Raw genomic sequence first — 20,951 nt, forward strand, 5'->3', positions numbered from 1 at the left:
GGTCACGTTAAAACTGCGCATGTGCTCCTCCTGTACAAAGATGGCAGCGGTCAGTGAATCATTCGGCTGATCCCAGCGGCGGTGTTTACACGACGGTGTTCCTCTGGTGGTAACACGCAAGAGGCTGCGTACGGCGTATAGAGTGTGTGTGTGCTGCGTACGGCGTATACAGTGTGTGTGTGTGTGTGTGGTGCGACGGTGTTCCGCTGGTGGTACCGCGCAAGACGCTGGTACCACCAGCAGTTTCCATATTGTGACAACCATCACTTGGGTGCCCAAATATGGCAGTAGGTTAACTTGCGCCGCCTGGAATTTTGGAATCCGGACTCATCTGGACGGAACAGGATGTGAAGACATTACAAGGCAAGTATATATTAGATAGGGGGACCCCCAAGTCATATTTTTGGGGTCCCCTATTTTAATAGCCAGAAAAGGATGAGCTGAGATTAATAGCCTTGGAAGCTCCATGGGCATTATCCCCTTCCCAGGCTACAAACATTTGCCCCCAGCCATCGGTTTTCCCGTGGGTGGATAAGAAAATTAGGCAGGTGCCCAGGCCATTGTTTTCGGAAAAATAATCTTTCAATAATTAAATACATGTACAGTAAGCTTAACACAATGTATGATTTGTATATGCCACTGACATCTGTATACTAATCTGTTTATATTCTGTATGTAATCCATCTATCCTATGCTGTCAGCACCTGCTGTGATTTTACAGAACATAGCTGCTGAATTGGTGGCTTTTCTTCTATATATACACACACACACATTTAAATATATATATATATATATATATATATATATATATATATATATACACACACACACATACATACACACACACATATCACATACATACATATGTGTGCATGTGTCGCTGACATCTTTATATCCATCTATTCTACATTATGTGTATATATTGTGGCAGGGCTAAGGGTCGTGTAATTGATGGGAGATATGTGCCTCATAAATGGCTTGTCTCTATAATGTAAGGCATAAGTAAAGCGTACCAGATATTATTATTATTGTGGTTTGAAGGACCTGTGGTGAGGTCACAGGTGACCAGTCAGCTGCTGGATTCGTGGGTGTGGCTCCAGCCTTATAATGTGGCCTGCTCCTGAACCAGGGAGCTGTATGTGGGGAGGACTACTCCTCCCAGCATGTGCTGAGACTCGCGGTCTGAGTCTGCAACCACGAACGTTTATGTTTTTGTTTGCATAAGCTAGAGGCTATTATTGGTGACACGCTGTTTGATGGTTTATGACAGAAATAAACCGCATGCTCTGTTGAAGAACCTGTCTCCTGATTGTCTCTCGCTGCACCTTAGTGAGTTACATCCCTACAATTGGTGGTACACGTGCGGGCAGCGGTCCCAGCAGAGACTTGAGACAGTTGCTGCATGTCCTGGGTGAAGTTTGCAGCGGGGCAACAAGCACTGCCGGGAATCATGGAGGACCTGCTGAAACACCTGGTCCAGTCCCAGGCACTGCAGCAGGAAACCAACAAGCTGTTGTTACAGCAGATCCAGCAAGGCCAGCAGGAGCAGCGGCAGCAGATGCAGCTTCTGGCAACCGCCATCCAGGAGGGCAGGACGAGCGCCCCAACCCCAGGTCGGGCTGATGCCACCGACGTCGAGAAGGCGGTAAGACGGGCATTACAAAAAATGACCCCTGAGGATGATGTTGAGGCCTTCCTGACGGTGTTTGAAAGGGTGGCTGAGAGGGAAAAAGTTCAGCCAGAGTGGGGGACTTCAGCCTAACGGGGGAGCCCCAGAAGGCGTACTTTGACCTGACGGTACAAGATGCCAGAGAATATCCCAAATTAAAAGCGGAAATTCTCGCCCGCTTGGGGGTAACAATGACTACCAGGGCAGAGAGAGTTCATCGTTGGGCCTATCACCGGGACAAACCACCGCGCTCCCAAATGTTTGACCTGTTGCACCTGGTCCAGAAATGGCTGCAGCCAGAGTCGGCTTCCCCTGCACAGATGGTAGAGCGAGTTGTGATGGATCGGTTTGTGCATTCTCTGCCGAGACCTCTACAGACTTGGGTTGCCCAGGGTGATCCCCAAAATGCTGATCAACTGGTTGGGCTGGTTGAGAGATACCAGGGGATGGAAGGTTCCTTGGGGAAGCAGCCCATTCCGTATTGGGGGTCCCAGCAGGGGGCGGAGTCACAAAAAGGGGTGGTGCGTCCAAGGACAAAAGGGGCGGGGGAGGCGGTGCCCAAGGTCCCCTCGGGTGTTATTTGCTGGAAGTGTCATGGGCCAGGACATATAGCGGCCCGTTGTCCCCAGACCACCGAGCAGATGGACTGCAGCATGGGACGCCGTAGTTCATACTACGCATATCCAGCTTGCAGTGTGAACTCGCTACCTAACAAGGGGCCACAAGCGTGTCCCATGAAGGTGAACGGTCGAGCAGTAATGGCGCTTCTGGACTCCGGGAGCTTGGTGACCCTTGTGAGGGCCAGTTTTCCTCTAAACATACTCCCGGGTAAAAAGATTGGTGTTCGGTGCATACATGGCTATGCAAAGGACTACCCTATGGCTAGGGTGAAGATTGAAACGGCGCATGGCACCGAGTCGCATGAAGTTGGCGTTGTTCGAGACTTGTTGCATCCCATAATTATTGGCCGGGATTTCTGTCTGTTTTGGGATCTGTGGGGGATGGGTTCTGAGTGTGCTAGCAAGAGCAGGGAACCAATCCAACCCACTGAGGTATCGCCACCACCAGAGGCAGACGAGTTTCCTTTATGTGTCCTTGTTGGGGATGAAGAGGAAGGGTCCCCTGTACCTGACATCCCGGAGTTAGGGGTGGCCGGGGAGAATTTTTGGACTGCCCAATATAGGGACCCCACACTAAGGGAAGCCTTTAACAATGTCACCGTCATTAATGGGGTTGCACAAGAGCCAGGAGCAGACACAAGGTTTCCCCATTTTATGTTGAGTGGGGAATTGTTGTACCGGGTCGCGAAAATAAGGGAGGAGGTGGCAGAGCAGTTAATAGTACCAGGCCCCTATAGACGAAAAGTGTTGGACATGGCCCATTCACACATCTTGGGGGGGGGGGGACACCTGGGGGTGGAAAAAACCCAGGAACGGATTGTACAGAGGTTCTATTGGCCTGGGTGTCACCGGGAAATAGTAAACTATTGCAGATCCTGCCCGACATGTCAGTTAACTGCCCCCACATCTCATTTTCGGAACCCTCTTGTGCCACTGCCCATTATTGAGGTGCCATTTGAGAGAATTGCCATGGACTTGGTCGGTCCCTTAGTTAAATCAGCTCGGGGGCATCAGTATATATTAGTCATCCTGGACTATGCCACAAGCTATCCTGAGGCCATTCCCCTGAGAAACTCCTCCGCGAAGAGTATAGCCCGTGAGCTGGTACATGTGTTTTCCCGGACGGGTTTGCCGAAGGAGATCCTGACCGACCAGGGGACACCTTTTATGAGCAAAGTGATGAGAGAATTGTGCAGAGTCTTGCAAATTTCCCAGTTGAGGACTTCAGTGTATCATCCGCAGTCAGATGGCCTTGTTGAGAGGTTTAACAAGACCCTGAAGAGCATGCTGAGAAAAGTCATAGAGGAAGATGGTAGAGACTGGGATTGTCTCTTACCGTATTTACTGTTTTCTATCCGTGAAGTTCCCCAGGCCTCCACGGGGTTCTCCCCCTTCGAGCTTCTGTACGGCCGGCATCCGCAAGGTCTCCTAGATATAGCCAAGGAAACCTGGGAAGCCGAAGTCACGCCCCACAGAAGCGTCATTGAGCATGTGGCACTGATGCAGCAGAGGGTTGCGAAGGTGATGCCCATTGTTAAAGAACATCTCCGCCAGGCACAAGAGGCTCAGGCCAGGGTCTACAACCGGTCAGCCAGAGTGAGGCAGTTCAATCCGGGAGACCGAGTTCTCGTGCTAATCCCGACGGTGCAAAGTAAGTTCTTGGCCAAGTGGCAAGGGCCATATGAGGTGGTGGAGAAGCTGGGAGACGTAAACTACAAGATCCACCAACCCGGAAGACATACCAGGTTTACCATGTTAACCTTATCAAGCCGTGGCAAGATAGAGAGCCAGCGGTAACTCCGTGCTTGCTGGGCAACCTAGAAGGGGAGGTTGGAGCCGTTACCATAGCGGAGACTCTATCCAAGGTCCAGCAGCAGCAGTGCCGGGAGTTACTCCAGAAAAACCGCGACCTGTTCTCAGAGTTGCCGGGGTGCACGAAAGTGGTAGAGCACGAAATTCTGACCGAGCCACATGTGCGGGTGAACGTGAAACCATATCGTATTCCTGAGGCCCGGCGAGAGGTAATCTCCAAGGAGGTGCAGCGTATGTTGAAGCTCGGGGTCATTGAGGAATCCAAGAGCGGCTGGTCGAGCCCGATTGTCCTGGTCCCAAAACCTGATGGTGAATGAAGGTTCTGCAACGATTACCGGAAGCTGAATGAAGTCTCCAAGTTCGATGCTTATCCCATGCCACGCGTTGATGAGCTCATCGAGAGACTTGGACCTGCCAGGTACATAACCACTTTGAATCTGACCAAGGGATATTGGCAGATCCCCATGGCACAGGAAGCCAAGGAGAAGACGGCATTCTCCACACCAGACGGGTGCTTCCAGTATGTCCGGATGCCGTTTGGCCTACAGGGAGCTCCAGCAACCTTCCAGAGGGCGATGGATAGAATCCTTGCACCTCATAAGCTATACGCTGCCGCAAACCTGGATGATATCGTCATCTTTACCCCGGACTGGGAGACTCACCTGGAAAAGGTCCAAGCAGTCTTTGACGCTCTAAGAGAGGTGGGGTTTACAATAAACCCGAAGAAGTGTGCCTTGGGGAGAGAAGAAGCCAAGTACCTCGGATATGTAGTGGGGCGTGGCGAGATCAAACCCCAAATCAATAAAGTGGAGGCAATTCAAACATGGCCGAGACCACTGTCAAAGAAGCAAGTTAAAGCCTTCCTGGGGATTGTGGAATATTACAGGAGGTTCATCCCAAACTTCGCCACAATGGCTGCACCTCTAACTAATCTGCTTAAAGGGACAAAGTCAGTGATCGTCAGCTGGTCCGAAGAAGCAGAGTCCGCGTTCCAAGAAATGAAGGGAGCTCTTTGTAAACAACCCGTTTTGGTGGCCCCAGACTTTAAACGTGAATTTGTCCTCCAGACAGATGCGTCAGATGTCGGGGTAGGAGCTGTCCTTTCCCAAGAGATACGTGGGGAGGAGCATCCTGTTCTCTACTTGAGTAGGAAGTTGACTTCTTGTGAGAGAAATTACTCATTGTAGAGAAGGAGTGTTTGGCCATAAAATGGGCAGTGGACACATTACGGTACTACCTGGTGGGACGGAAGTTTAGGTTAATATCTGACCATGCCCCACTCAGGTGGATGAGGGAAACAAAGGGCAAGAATGCTAGGGTCACCCGCTGGTTCTTAGCCCTACAAGACTTCAGCTTCCATGTAGAGCATAGGGCCGGGAAGCTACATGGGAATGCCGATGCCCTCTCCAGAATCCCTTGCCTGGTAGGTGAAAGTGCCAAGCCCCACGGCTTTAGGCAGAGGGGGGAGGTATGTGGCAGGGCTAAGGGTCGTGTAATTGATGGGAGATATGTGCCTCATAAATGGCTTGTCTCTATAATGTAAGGCATAAGTAAAGCGTACCAGATATTATTATTGTTGTTTGAAGGACCTGTGGTGAGGTCACAGTCAGGTGACCAGTCAGCTGCTTGATTCGTGGGTGTGGCTACAGCCTTATAATGTGGCCTGCTCCTGAACCAGGGAGCTGTATGTGGGGAGGACTACACCTCCCAGCATGTGCTGAGACTCGCGGTCTGAGTCTGCAACCACGAACGTTTATGTTTTTGTTTGCATAAGCTAGAGGCTATTCTTGGTGACACGCTGTTTGATGGTTTATGACAGAAATAAACCGCATGCTCTGTTGAAGAACCTGTCTCCTGATTGTCTCCCGCTGCACCTTAGTGAGTCATATCCCTACAATATCTATTCTATTCTAACCTGTCACACTGTGATTTTACTGTACATGGCAGATGAATTGCTGGCTTTTCAATGAGATTGGTGTGTAAAAATCGGACAGCACCCGCATGGTCCGAGCGCTGTGCGATTTTTTTTTTTCTTGCACCCATTGACTTCTATTGTGGAATGTGATCCGATTACAATCGCAACATGCTGCAAGTTTTTTTCTAGTCTGATAGCGATCCGAGCTGGAAAAAAAAAAACGCAGGTAAGCACATAATCATAGAATAACATTGGTCCGAAAGCAATCCAATTTTATCGCAAGTGGGAACGAGACACTATACTGTGGCATCTGCTTTTTTTTACTCTGCTTTTTTTCTCGCATTCATAGACTTGAATGGGTGAGTCTCATCCGATATCCGGGGAAAAATTGTGCAAGCTGCAGGGTTTCTTTCACACAGAGATTTGGTCAGGGTAAAAAAAAAAAAAGAGTTAATCTGCACTGCGCCTAATTAAATAACATTGGTCAGAGCGTGATCTCTTTCTTAATAGATAGCCCTCGGACTGAAAACATGAGCCCTAAGGCTGAATTCACAGCGTATGAGAAATTGTCCTAGTTTCATCTATTTTCTCCTTTCCATCCCAGAGTACGTTTTTAACCCCTTCCTGACATCCGACGTACTATCCCGTCCACGGTACCCGGGCCCGTATGACCGTGGACGGGATAGTACGTCGGGCCCTTTAATGCGATACCGCGACTAAAGTCACGGTGATCGCATTAGAATTCCGACGCCATCTCACATTACAAAAGATGGCGTCGGCATCCCGGGCTGCGATCCCGCCCCCCCGGCATCCAGAGCGCTGTGATTGGCTGTTCAATTCTGCTCGCTTTTTTTTCCTTAGCCCCCTTTACGCTACTTCCGTACACCCATCCCGCAGCCGCAAAAGTTGGATAAGTGACACACGTCACTTATCCAAGCTTGTGCCTGCCGTTTTTCATTTTTTTCACCCCCCTTTGTGCCACCTAACTACAACCCTAACTGTTGATCCCTGCCCAATCTCTCTTCATCCACCCCAATCCCCCTTCCCCCTATTTTTACCCCCCTCCACCCCACTTTTGCACCACCTCCGTGCGCAGCCGCCGAGCGTTGATTGGTGACGCAGTTCACCGATCAACACTCGAGCTCGCTTTTTTTTCCTTAGCCCCTCCGTACACACATCCCGCAGCTGCGAAACTTGGATAAGTGACACAGTTCACTTATCAGAGTTTGTGCCTGCCGTTTTCCTTTTTTTTTTTTTTGCCACCCCGTGCGCACATCCAGCAGCCTAGTTTTGATAAGTGACACTTATCAGCTAGGGACTTTTTTCCACAGCTTTTTCTTTACAGAAAGTTTACACCAATCACTCCCCCCCTCACGTACACATACAGTTTTCAATAAAGTGTACACCCAAGCACCATATTTACACAAAAATGTCATCAAATTCATCCCAACAGTGCTATTCAGTGGAGGAGGCATATGCTTTACTTGCCTCCGAAACTGATAGCGATTTGGATGACGATCCGACTTTTCTTTATTTGTAGGATTCTTCATCCTCTTCTTCTTCCTCTTCCCCCTCCTCATCTTCCTCCTCGGGTCCTGCAGAACCACCCCGCAGACGCTCCAGGACAGAAGATGAGGCAGGCCCACCATGCCTGCAGCTGACCCAGTGCTCCCCGTATGGACCTCGCCCCCCGAAAATTACAAGCCACTGATTCCTGATTTTGTGGCAGAATCAGGAATCAAGTTTGACACCATCGGCCTCACAGAAATTGACTTTTTCAAAGTCTTTTTCTCTGAGGATTTTGTTAACCTCATGGTGGAGCAAACTAATTTGTACGCTCGTCAATTTTTGGAGCAAAACCCGCGTTCAACATTTTCAAACTGGTCTCCTGTAGACGCAGTTGAAATGATGCAGTTTTGGGGCCTGGTCCTCCATATGGGGATACTGAAGAAGCCGGAAATTCGGCAATATTGGAGTGTTGATATTTTATACAACACTCCAGTGTTCCGAATGGTCATGGCCCGGACGCGTTTTGAGGCCATCCACAAGTTTCTGCATTATACTGATAATGCAGAGTGTCCCGCACTGTTCAAAGTTCAGCCGGTCATCGAACACTTCAACAAAAAGTTTGCTGAAGTGTACGTGCCCCAAAGGGACATCTGCGTGGATGAGTCCTTGGTTCACTTCAAGGGAAGGCTGCGATTCCGTCAATACCTGCCCAGTAAGAGGGCCAGGTACGGAATCAAACTCTATAAGTTGTGTGAGAGTACCTCAGGGTACATCCACAAGTTTAGAGTTTACGAAGGGAAGGACACCCGGATTGAACCCCCTGAGTGTCCTCCTTTCCTGGGAGTGAGTGGGAAAAGTGTGTGGGATTTGGTGCACCCACTGCTGGATAAAGGTTATCACCTCTACACTGATAACTTTTATACCAGCATCCCACTCTACAAATCCCTCTCTGAGCGACGTACCGCAGCCTGCGGTACTGTCCGCAAAAATCAGAGAGGCCTCCCGAAGACGCTACTTGGGCAGATGCTCCGAAAAGGTGAGAGCAGAGCCCAATGTAGCAACCACCTGCTGGTGGTCAAGTACAAGGACAAGAGAGATGTCCATCTCTTGACCACCATACACGGTGATGGCAGTACCCTCTGCACTGTACGGGGTACCTCTACACAGGTCCTCAAACCGACGTGTAGTGGGGTACAACAAAAACATGGGGGGAGTTGATCTCTCCGATCAACTCCTCCAACCGTACAATGCATTGAGGAAGGCCAAGGCGTGGTACAAAAAGCTGGCCGTGCACATCGTCCAAATGGCAATGCTCAACGCATTCCTGCTGTCACAATGTGCATGCCCCAGCGATACGGCGTACCTTCATTACCAGGAGGTAGTGGTTAAGGCCCTGATGTTTGGCGCTCAGGAAGGAGCGGGCCCCAGTACTTCTGGTACTGAAGGTGCTCGTATTGTCCCAGGTCAGCATTTTCCGGGGGTGGTCCTGCCAACCCCAAGAAAAGGTAAGCCGCAAAAAAGGTGTCGAGTGTGTTACAAAAAAGGAATACGCAGGGACACCACTTATCAATGCGACACCTGCCCCGAAAAACCTGGCCTGTGCATGAAGGATTGCTTCAAATTGTACCACACCTCCATGCACTACTAATTTACATTAGATTAGTTGAAGGCACATCTAGATTTGTTCTTTGGGGGTCTAGTATCCAAAATGATGTCATATGTGGGTTTTTTTCCTGTTTAGGCACATCAAGGACTCTGCAAATGGAACATGACGCCAGCAGACCATCAAAGTCTGCATTCCAAAACAACACTACTTCCCTTTCGAGCCCCGATGTGTGCCTAAACAGTTTTTTCCCACATGTGGGGTACCAGAGTACCCAGGACAAATTGGACAACGACTTTTGGGGTCCAATTTCTCCTGTTACTCTTGGGAAAATTAAAAATTGGGGACTAAATGATCATTTATGTGGGAACAAAACAGGATTTTATATTTTCATGCCTGGGCATTATAATCTTTAGTGAAACACTTGGGGGTTCAAAGTGCTCACCACACATCTAGATAAGTTCCTTAGGGGGTCTAGTTTCCAAAATGGGGTCACTTGTGGGGGGTTTCTACTGTTTAGGAACATCAAGGGCTCTGCAAATGGAACATGACGCCCGCAGACTATTCCATCAAAGTCTGCTTTCCAAAACGTCATTACTTCCCTTTCGAGCCCTGACGTGTGCCCAAACAGTAGTTTTCTCCCACATGTGGGGTATCAGGGTACTCAGGACAAATTGGACAAGAACTTTTGGGGTCCAATTTCTCCTGTTACTCTTGGGAAAATTAAAAATTGGGGACTAAATGATCATTTATGTGGGAACAAAACAGGATTTTATATTTTCACGCCTGGGTATTATAATCTTTAGTGAAACACTTGGGGGTTCAAAGTGCTCACCACACATCTAGATAAGTTCCTTAGGGGGTCTAGTTTCCAAAATGGGGTCACTTGTGGGGGGTTTCCACTGTTTAGGCACATCAGACGCTCGTCAAACGTGACATGGCGTCCGATCTCAATTCCAGCCAATTTTAGGTTGAAAAAGTCAAACAGGGCTCCTTCCCTTCTGAGCCCTGCCATGTGCCCAAACAGTGGTTCCCCCCCACATATTGAGTATCAGCATACTCAGGACAAATTTGACAACAACCTTTGGGGTCCAAATTCTCCTGTTACCCTTGGGAAAACAAAATATTGGGGACTAAATGATCATGTTTGTGGAAAAAATATGATTATTTATTTTCACGCCCGGGTGTTATAAACTTCTGTGAAGCCCTTGGGGGTTCAAAGTGGTCACCACACATCTAGATAAGTTCCTTAGGGGGTCTAGTTTCCAAAATGGGGTCACTTGTGGGGGGTTTCCACTGTTTAGGCACATCAGACGCTCGTCAAACGCGACATGGCGTCCGATCTCAATTCCAGCCAATTTTAGGTTGAAAAAGTCAAACAGGGCTCCTTCCCTTCTGAGTCCTGCCATGTGCCCAAACAGTGGTTCCCCCCCACATATTGGGTATCAGCGTACTCAGGACAAATTTGACAACAACCTTTGGAGTCCAATTTCTCCTGTTACCCTTGGGAAAATAAAAAAATTGTTGCTAAAATATTATTTTTGTGACTAAAAAGTTATATGTTCATTTTTTCCTTCCACGTTGCTTCTGCTCCTGTGAAGCACCTGAAGGGTTAATAATCTTCTTGAATGTGGTTTTGAGTAGCTTCAGGGGTGCAGTTTTTAGAATGGTGTCACTTTTGGGTATTTTCTGCCATATAGACCCCTCAAAGTGACTTCAAATGTGAGGTGGTCCCTAAAAAAAATGGTTTTGTAAGTTTTGTTGTAAAAATTAGAAATCGCTGGTCAAATTTTAACCCTTATAACTTCCTAACAAAAAAAAAATGTTGTTTCCCAAATTGTGCTGATGTAAAGTAGACATGTGGGAAATGTTATTTAGTAACTATTTTGTGTCACATATTTCTCTGTTTTAAGGGCACACAAATTCAAAGTTTGAAAATTGCAAAATTTCCAAAATTTTCGCCATATTTCTGTTTTTTTCATAAATAAACGCAAGTTATAGCGAAAAATTTTTACCACTAAAGTGAAGTACAATATGTCACGAGAAAACAATCTCAGAATCGCCTAGATCCGTTGAAGCGTTCCAGAGTTATAACCTCATAAAGGGACAGTGGTCAGAATTGTAAAAATTGGCTCGGTCATGAACGTGCAAACCACCCTTGGGGGTGAAGGGGTTAACATCCATGTTACATTCATTGTGTGATCTGCTTTCATACACTTGCATTAAAAATTAGACACTCAGAATTTCAACCAGAAACACATGAAAATAAAAGTTTCATCTATGAAAACTATCGGGCAAAAATTACATTTTAAAACCAAATCCGTCAGCTGGCATCTGTATTTTTACATTTTATTTTTAGGTTAAGCTTATATGATACGTTTTTGACGCTGCGATTCTTAGGTCTCTGTTCTTGCACAGCGTAAAGTGACCTGCAACATGTTAATTACACTCGCTGGTATGCGGAGTTATGTGCCCCAAAGAATTGCATTAGATATAGAAGATATGCAGGTAAACACACGTGTTGCTATTGTTTCCACTGCGGAAACTAAAAATGCATAATTTGTGCAGGATCGTGCAATAACTTGTTTTTAAAAGGTTGGTAAAGATTGCAGTGAAAGCTGTTTTACAAAGCAAACTCAATTTTCATTTATAGTATGTTAGTGCTCAAGAAAAATAAAAGATCTGCAGTTGATTTCTATGGGCAAAGACAGTCTGAGACTCCTCTACAATGCTCTGTTTTTTATTGTGATAAGGTGCGTGCGTGCGACAGCTGCAAAAGCAATTCACAAATGTGGCAACTATTGCAGAGAATATACTGTATAGCTGCTGAAAATAGAAACATGCATGCGATAGTATATTGTATTTCTTTTTATATGCACAAACTATAGATGATAAACAAAGGATGGAATCTGTTGTAATATGCAAATGCAGTCGGGAACCATGAACTCTATGAACCCAGTCTAAATCACATTTCAATACAGCACATGCATAATCATGACTTGCTGGACTCAATTATTAGCAGTCAATGGCGAAGAGAAGAATCAAAAAATTGCTTAAGCCACGTTCACACTAGGCATTTTTTCAGCTTAGGTTTTTTATGCAAATTTTCAGGTACCGTGTATGTCTATGAGATTTTGGAAATTTCATGCACACAGCTTGGTGGGGTTTTTTTTTGTCCTCAGTATTTTGTGCCTTTGCTTGGTTTTTGCAGAATAAGGCTAAGTTCACACGAGGTGTTTTTTTCAGTGTTTTTTTTTTTTCTGCAGCAAAACCTTATCTCTTGGCAGGAAAGACGCTGCAGAGAAAAAGGATCCTTTCCTTTGTTTTTCTTACCTTTTTTTAATGCAGTTTTGGCATGTCAGATTGGTCTCTTGTGCATACTGATAAAAGTTTAGTGTCGAGAACCAAAAGTCCTATTCTATAGAATCAGGTTTTGGCACAAGAAATACAGCAAAACCTGACACCTGCGTTTTTTCACCTCCCATTCATTTTAATGGGTGAAAAACACTGAAAAACGTTGAAAGTAGTGACATGCTCCATTGTGCTAAAACCATGCAAAAAACAAAATACTGATGACAAAAAAAACAAAAAAAAACAAAAGCTGTGTGCATGAGACTTCTGCAATATCATATACTCTGCTGGTACTATAAAAAGCAGTGAAAATTTCTACACAAAAAAAAGGCTGCAAAACCGTCTAGCGTGACATTAAGCATGTTACTTTCACAGTTTTTTCAGTGTTTTTCACCCACTGAAAGTAATGGGCGGTGTAAAAATGCTGCAAGAAACGCAGGTTTTTGTGTCAAAACCTAATGAAGTAGAGTCAGGTTTTTTTTTTTGCACTAAACTTTAATAAGAGCATGCACAAGAGACAAATGGAGCATGAAAAAAATCCCTACAAGAACCAAGCAAAACCTGCTTTTTTGATGCAAATTTCTTACTGCCAAGAGAGCAGGTTTTGCTGCAGAAAAAAAAAAGATAAAAAACTCCTAGTGTGAACATAGACTACAGCTATGCTGCCATCATGTGCTTTTGATATTGAAGATGTTCTACACTATCAAAAATTAATCCAGAATACTCCTCACTATGTTGGAGAGGATGCGGACATTACGGAAACCTACTGCATATGCTCTGGTATTGTCCAGTAATTAAACCTCTATGGAGAGACGTGTCCCTCCTCATTAATTCTCTTCTTCCCAAGCCTATTACCCTCTCCCCACAGCTAGCCTTATTATCCCTCAACTCTCAAGACATAAACCACTCACTCATCCCCTTAATCATCCACATCCTTCTAATCACTAAATGTTCCATTGCCTTCCATTGGAAGAGATCTGATGTCCCCAAAATCCAAGACATAAAGGAACGCATATCACTCCACAAGTCCTTTGAATTGAAAATAGCCACTGTCAACAATAACTTCGACAAATATACAAGTAAATGGTTCAGATGGATCACTTTATATCCTTTAAGTTAAAGACATATTGTATCTGCGTTTTTTTTTTTTCCAAGACAACTGATTTAAGCTGATGATTACTGCTCTGTGGAGTTACTGGATTCACTTATATAACTGCATAACTTACTGTTTTGATTCACAAAATGTTATATGATCAGGAGTTTAACAGGATCACTTGGTCCTTCCCTTTTCAACCCTCTCTCCATCCCCTCCCCTCCCCACCCCTTCCTTATTCTCCCTCCCTATTATTGTTGAAAATCCTTCAATAAAATTATTTGGAAAAGAAGATGTTCTACAGCATTTCTGCACCTATTAAAAGGGGTTGTCCCATGAAAAAAAAATTAATAAATCTTGGAATAATAATAATTTCCACAATTGGATGTGTGTAGAAAAAATGTTCCTGAACGGAGATAAACTTAAAGTGCTCCTGCTGTGTTTTCCCCTCATCCCCACTCATGCTGACGTCAGTGAGTCTCAGTGGGCTGACATTTTTTACCTATGGAACTTCCATACTAGACAATTTTATAAAGTCCTGAATTAGAAGCTGGATCACGTTTCTTTAACACATCCAATTATTCCAAGATCTATTCATTAAAATGAGCTTTGTTTGTAGGAAAACCTCTTTTTCCATCCAAGTAATAGCACTCAGACCCTGCCTGCCTGCACTACACACAGGTCACACGTGGGAATGGAAAGCGTTATGATATAAGGAAAGTTTTCTCACCTGCTTAATGTACCAATAAAACATATCCATATTATATTCCATATGACACGGATTAAAAGCCAGACACAGAATAAGCACGTCTTCACTGACTGATTCATCAGCTATGTTCCAGACAACAACCTGTTTGGAATAATCTCCTTGGGTGCAAAATACTTCCTGACCCCACCCAGCTCTCAATCAGGACTTATGCCTCACTTCTTCCACATGAGGGTGGTGCACACGCTGTGGATTCTTCGGCGCAAAATCCGCAGGTCAAATATCTGCGGATTAGCCTGCGGTTTTCCACCTCTACAATGGAGGAGGTGTGAAACTGCTGCAGATTCCGCACAAAGAAGTGACATGCTGCGGTTTTGAAACCACAGCAAATCCGCACCGTGTGCACAGCGGTTTTTGTTTTCCATAGAATATAAAGGCACTGTACACCGCTGCAAAAACTGCTGCGGATCCGCAGGGCCAAAACCGCTGCAGATCCGCAGCGTGTGCACACAGCCTCAGTCAGACTTCCGTGACTCATGCGTTCTGTGTGTATCACAGACAGAACACGTACCCATAAACATCTACGGGGCTGCAAAGTAATTATAGACAGTTCCGGTTTTGTTCAGGAGTCACAGATGAAAATCCCCCATACAACTATAAGGGTATGTGCACACTCGGGTTAACACACCAAGTATCTCAAGCAGAAAATGCTTCCGTAAACTGGAGTTTGTTTTCCTGAAGGTTTTTTGGGTCTTTTTTTTTTGTAGTTTCCCAAGCGCAATTCCCACAGTTTTGGTAGCTAGCATTATTTTTGTTTTTGGGTGGGGGGTTCCGGTGGCTTTTGTGCTGTCTTCAGTCTTTTTTTCACCCCACTGAGTAGTTAATAAACCATTGGTGTTTATATTTTTAAGCAAAAAATATGGCAAAACACTCAAAAAGACATGTTGGTATCTTCCAAGCTTCTTTAGAGCTTTCCCATTGTTTTGTATACAGAGTGTCTACAAAGGGAATACCGCCAGAAGAAAGGACGTGTCCAGGGGTGGGATTCAGCCGTTTCTTAAACTCAAAGACGGCATCGGAACTCCGAGATGTCTCTCAGGAGGCGGCATAATTCTCCTGAACTAGGAGCACTGTGCTGCCCCCTGAGAGGTAGCAGTCCGGACATGGAGGGGCAAGGCTAAATGGAGGAGGTAGCACCACAGACAACCTGGGAGAAGGAGACAGAAGGAATGAAACAAAAGAGCGGGAGAGAGAGAAGCTGGAAGAAGGGACGAGAGACAGAAAGGAAACACGACACAACAGAGATAGGTGAGAGGGCTGTATAGAAGACCCTGGCTGTCTCCTCCTTGCACCCGTTTTTTTCCTGCACTGTCATCCCTATTGTCTGGCTGCAGTATATTGGCAATACATAGAGATGATGTACATCACTCTGTATAAAATATGGTGCCAGGATAGGGTACCGCTCCATATAATCAGTGAAGAATTCACTACTCATCAAGTTGCAGAAAAATAATATCAAGTTTATTTAGCAAAGCAATCCAAAAACTGTGACATTTCGGTCGAAAAGGAACTTCTTCAGACAGATTGCATATGGCACACTGCATGTAACAGCATTTTGGGAAATAGGGATTCAATGGTCATAGGATTTCTTATTTTTAAATAAATGTGTAAAACAGGATGTTTTTTTTTTGTTTTTTTTCAAATAAAAGGATTTTATTCTTGCTGTGCAACCCACAACTGTCTGTTTAGCCTTTGCTGGTCTGAATTTTTTGGGGACCCTACGTTATTTTTTTCTGGGTTCCCCAGTAAATGCTAAGCAAACAGCTGTGAACTGTTATTAATAGCCTGGAAACCTAAGGCTATGTGAACACAATGCGTTTTTGATGTGTTTTCGTGGCTTTTGTTACATGGGGAAATGCTCCAAAAACACAATGGAATACTAAAGCAAGGTAATGCATTGACAATCCTGAAGTGTTGTGCACATGGTATGTAAATTTCCATCCATTTTTGCAGTGTTTTATTTTCTGCAGCATGTCAATTCTTTTGGTGTTTCTGCAGCTTTTTTGACTCATTGACTTCAAATAAGTCAGTCAAATCTGTAGCAAAACCGCAGGTGTAAAAAGGTTTCAAGATTTGCTGCCAAAAACGCAGAATTGTCAAAGGAAAAGATGTCAGGAAAAAATGTGAGTGGGCAGAGAATATGGGCGTGTCCCCATGCGACGAACAGCCCATAGTGATTGTACTTAGGCGTCGTCTGATAGCCGGATGGGAGTAGTAATCCTATGTCTGCTGTCACATATAACAGAAACGGTATAAGCCATTGATGGGAGAATAGTCTCATCATCTGTTGCAAAAAAAAAAATCACATACAATATACATACTCACCGAACACCTAATCCCCGACACCCGCGTCTCCTGCAAGCAGTTAATAATAAACAAACTTATACTCCCAGTCTGCCGTAGTCCATTTAATACAGAGCATTCCACATCGATGTAACCTGGCCGCCGGTGATACACTGACAGAAGGTAATCGCTCCTGAGGTGTATTAATGAGCCAATGTGAGAGTTCACCGGAGTACATCAGCTAATCAGCTCTGGTGCTCTCACGGCACGGCTGATGAACTCTGATGAACTCTCATGGCAGCGCAGTGATACACTGCGGGAGCGATTACCTCCTGTCAGAATATTGCCGGAGGCCGGGTAAAGCAGTCACATCTACTGATGTGATTGTTCTACACGCGATATCGCCGTTGGTCACTCGGTATTACATGAACTATGTCAGACAGGATAGTATTATGTAGGTTTATTATTTTTTGATTGTTTGAGAAGACGAGGACGTCGGGGATTAGGCATTCAGTAATTATGGTTAATTTAGATTCAATAAAGGAGACTGTGTGATTATTTCGAATAAAGGACTTTATTCTGGCTGTGACTTTATTTCCCATGTAACTATAGGATTAGTAATGGATAGGTAAAAGATGAAGAACAACAGCATCTCATCCGGGTGAAAAGTATATAAACATTTATTGTGCCATGACAAAATGCGACGTTTCGACCATCACATGGTCTTTTTCAAGCATGCTTGAAAAAGACCATGTGATGGTCGAAACGTCGCATTTTGTCATGGCACAATAAATGTTTATATACTTTTCACCCGGATGAGATGCTGTTCTTCATCTTTTGGATTTTGTGTCCAACTGGGTCTTTGGACTTTGAACGTGCCTCTCTTGGATCAATGAGTTGCTGTCAGCCATTTTTCTTTTCTTACTAGTAATAGATAGGTGTCTTATAGACGCCTCTCCATTACTAACCTGTGGGCTTGCTGTCACCTGACAATACAAAGGTGACATCAACCCCACTTGCCACCACTACAGGGCAAGTGGGAAGAGCGAGGCTAAGTGCCAGAACTGGTGCATCTATAAGATGCGCCATTTCTGTGGTGGCTGAGAGCTGAAGTTTTTAGCCTGGGGGGGGTGCCAGTATACATATATTTCTTGTATACATCATTGCTGTATATATACTGTATATTGTATACATCATTGCTGTCTTCAGTATACAGTATATATATTGAATCCTGCTTTGAGCAGGGGGTTGGACCAGAATGACGCAGGCGATCCCTTTCAACTCTACCATTTTATGATTCTATACAAGGCCCCTTCCCAGGCTATTAATATCAGCCCACAGCTGCCTGCCTAGCCTTTGCTGGTTTGATTTTATAGGGGGACCCCATGTCAATTTTTTTCTGGGGTTCCCCTGTAAACTAGCCATTAAAGACTATGAAAACATCTGTTAGATATTAATAGCCTGGAAACTTTATGACTATTGGTGCCTTCCCAAAAATATAACATCAGCCAACAGCTTTCCCTCTGCTGGTTATGAAAATTATGCGGGAGCCCAAGCATTTGTTTTTTTTACATTTTTTGGAAAAATAAACAGATATTGTGTTTGATTTCTGACACTTGCTGCTTTTTTTTTTTTTTTACACACACACTTCTTTCTCACCCCCCAGTGGGGGTGGTCTTCATTGTCCTTTCTCATTCTCGGAGTCCTTTTGAGGGTTCTGCGCAGGATCTTGGTTGTTCCCAGCATTGTTCTTTTCTGGACAGGGAGCTCAGATGTTGCTCCTGGGATCTGTTGTAGCCATTCTTCCAACTCAGGGGTCACTGCTCCAAGTGCTCCTATCACCACTGGAATCACTGTTGCCTTCACCTTCCACATCTTCTCCAGTTCTCATTTGAGGCCCTGGTATTTTTCCAGCTTCTCATATTCCTTCTTTATGATGTTGCTGTCACTTGGCACTGCCACATCTATTATCATTGCCGTCTTCTGATCCTTGTCTACTATCACAATGTCTGGTTGGTTAGCCAACACCTACTTATCTGTCTGAATCTTGAAGTCCCACAGGATTTTTGCCCTTTCATTCTCAAAAAAACTCATAATTATTCCCTAAAATGATACTTTATTGTTTAAAAACCACGAGTGTGGTATACACCAGAAAAAATGTGACAGGAAATGAAGTTAAACCAAAAGTGTTCAAACAAAGCCCACACTAAGGTGACACCTACGAGTCCCTAATTCTTTACTGAGCTGTGCCCTGCCTGGCCGCGGAGGTTGGCACCCTTTCATTCTCAACCACTTTCTATGGGGTCTCCCACATGGTCTTATGCTGTGCAGATGTTTCTGCATACAATTGCCGATACTTGGTTGTGGCGTTCGGTATATGCTGTTCCTGCTTGCATTTTGCCTCCTGCCACTATGTGTTGGATGTTTTTTTGAAGTTTCTTTGCATAGTCTACAACATTGGTTTTGTCTTGTGTGGTAGATTCCTGCTTCTATGGACCTGGTACTTAGTGCTTGCTCTTGTGCTGCTATGATTAGCGCCTCTGTGCTGTCTCGGAGTCCAGCTTTCTCCAGTCATTGGTAGGATTTCCCCATGTCAGCCACCACCATTATTTGTTGATGGTACATCCCATGCAGTGGCTTGTCTTGCCATGGCGTTTCAGGTTCCTGTTCTTCCTTCCAGATCTGTTGTTATTGCTGCCTTAGGCTTTCTCTCAGCGTCTCATCTTTTGGTGCCATTTTTCTGATGTATTCCTGGATATTCTTTGTTTCCTCCGTGATGGTGGCTTGGATGCTTATCAAGCCTCGACCACCCTCCTTTCTGTTGGTATACAATCTTTGGGTGCTACATTTAGTGTGGAGACCTCCATGCATTGTGAGGAGCTTTTGTGTCTTCACATCTGGAGCTTCCATCTCTTCTTTTGGCCAGCACACTATGCCAGCAGGGTTTCTGATAACTAGCAGGGTATATATATTGATGGCACTGATTTTATTCTTCCCATTGAGCTGGCTCTTCAGGACCTATCTTACCCTTTGATGGTATTTGGATGATGCTGCTTTCCTTGCCTCCTCATTATGGTTACCGTATCCCTTGTGGGATTCCGAGGTACTTGTAACATGTCTGTACATCTGCTATGTGTCCTGCTGGTGATTCCACTCCATCAGTCTTGACTATGTTGTTGCTCTTTATTACCAACCGGTCGCACTTCTCTAGTCCGAAGTACATCCCGATGTCCTCACTGTAGATCCTTATCAGGTGTATTAGTGAACTGATGTCTCGTTCGTTTTTCGCATACAGCTTGATATCATCCATGTAGAGGAGGTGGCTGATGGTGCTTCCACTCTTGAACTTGCATCCATAGTGTGATAAAACACTCCGGGATCGCCTTTGCTGGGGTCAAAGGTCACGTGCATTCAGCATGAAACTCAGGCGCAGAGCTGGGATTCGGGTATAACTGACCCTGGGTCAGGTTTATTAATGGTGAAAGCAATGCAAAAAGGAAATAAAACATAAAACAAATCCTTGCCTGTCCGGCACTAACTAAACAATGGACAACCTAACTACCAACTGGCGGGCTTCTCCCGTCCAGCCAAACCACAGTTGCAGTGGGCACTGCTTTCACTCACGAGTGTCTCTCACACAGACAGGCTCTCTGTGTTCCCAGGCTGAGACACTCACACAACCACCTGGCATCCTTTTATATCCGCCTCCCATTATCCATTAGCAAGCAGGTGCGATACTGACCAGACTAGGCCACATAGGAAAGGAATCTTGGCGAGATATACCTGCCCTCATCCACTATTCCCACATGATTCTAACATATCCCCCCCCTCTGCTCAGACCACTCCGGTCGAGCAATGACACCCGCCAAACAGTGCACTCGGGACAGGGCATCTGCGTTTCCCATCTGTACTCCTGGGCAGTGCTCCACCGTAAAAGTGTAGGCCTGCAGGGCAAGGAACCACCGGGTCACCCGGCTATTCCGTTCCTTGTTCAAGTGCATCCACTTGAGAGGGGCATGGTCAGTGATCAGCCTGAACTTTCGGCCCACCAGGTAATATTTGAGGGCCTCTAGAGTCCACTTAATGGCGAGGCACTCTTTTTCTACGACTGCATACCTTTGCTCGTGTTTATTCAGCTTCCTGCTGAGATAGAGGACTGGGTGTTCCACTCCGTCCCTCACTTGTGAGAGTACGGCCCAGATACCGGTATCAGAGGCATCCGTTTGTACCACAAACTCACTGCGGAAGTCCGGAGTCACCAGTACGGGCTGAGAGCAAAGTGCCCGTTTTAGGCTATGGAAGGCTTCTTCAGCCGCTAAACTCCATTTAA

At 45.4% G+C, this 20,951-nt stretch overlaps 1 protein-coding gene across 2 annotated transcripts in view; it reads right to left on the reverse strand.

Annotated features, from left to right (window-relative positions):
• Window positions 1–20,951, reverse strand: part of MOV10L1 (Mov10 like RNA helicase 1) — a 260,035-nt gene that overhangs the window by 187,343 nt on the left and 51,741 nt on the right. The window contains exon 1 of one of the 2 annotated variants that reach the window (XM_073573463.1): window positions 14,303–14,450. The exons of the other annotated variant lie outside the window; for it this stretch is intronic. Within the exon in view, the coding sequence (XP_073429564.1) occupies window positions 14,303–14,344 (42 nt within the window). The 5' untranslated portion in view covers window positions 14,345–14,450. Of the gene's footprint in view, window positions 1–14,302; window positions 14,451–20,951 lie in introns of those variants that run through there. 2 annotated transcript variants of the gene reach the window in all.

Source organism: Dendrobates tinctorius, unplaced genomic scaffold (genome assembly GCF_039654945.1).
Source record: "Dendrobates tinctorius isolate UK_male_01 unplaced genomic scaffold, ASM3965494v1 ptg000035l, whole genome shotgun sequence".
NCBI lineage: Eukaryota > Metazoa > Chordata > Amphibia > Anura > Dendrobatidae > Dendrobates > Dendrobates tinctorius.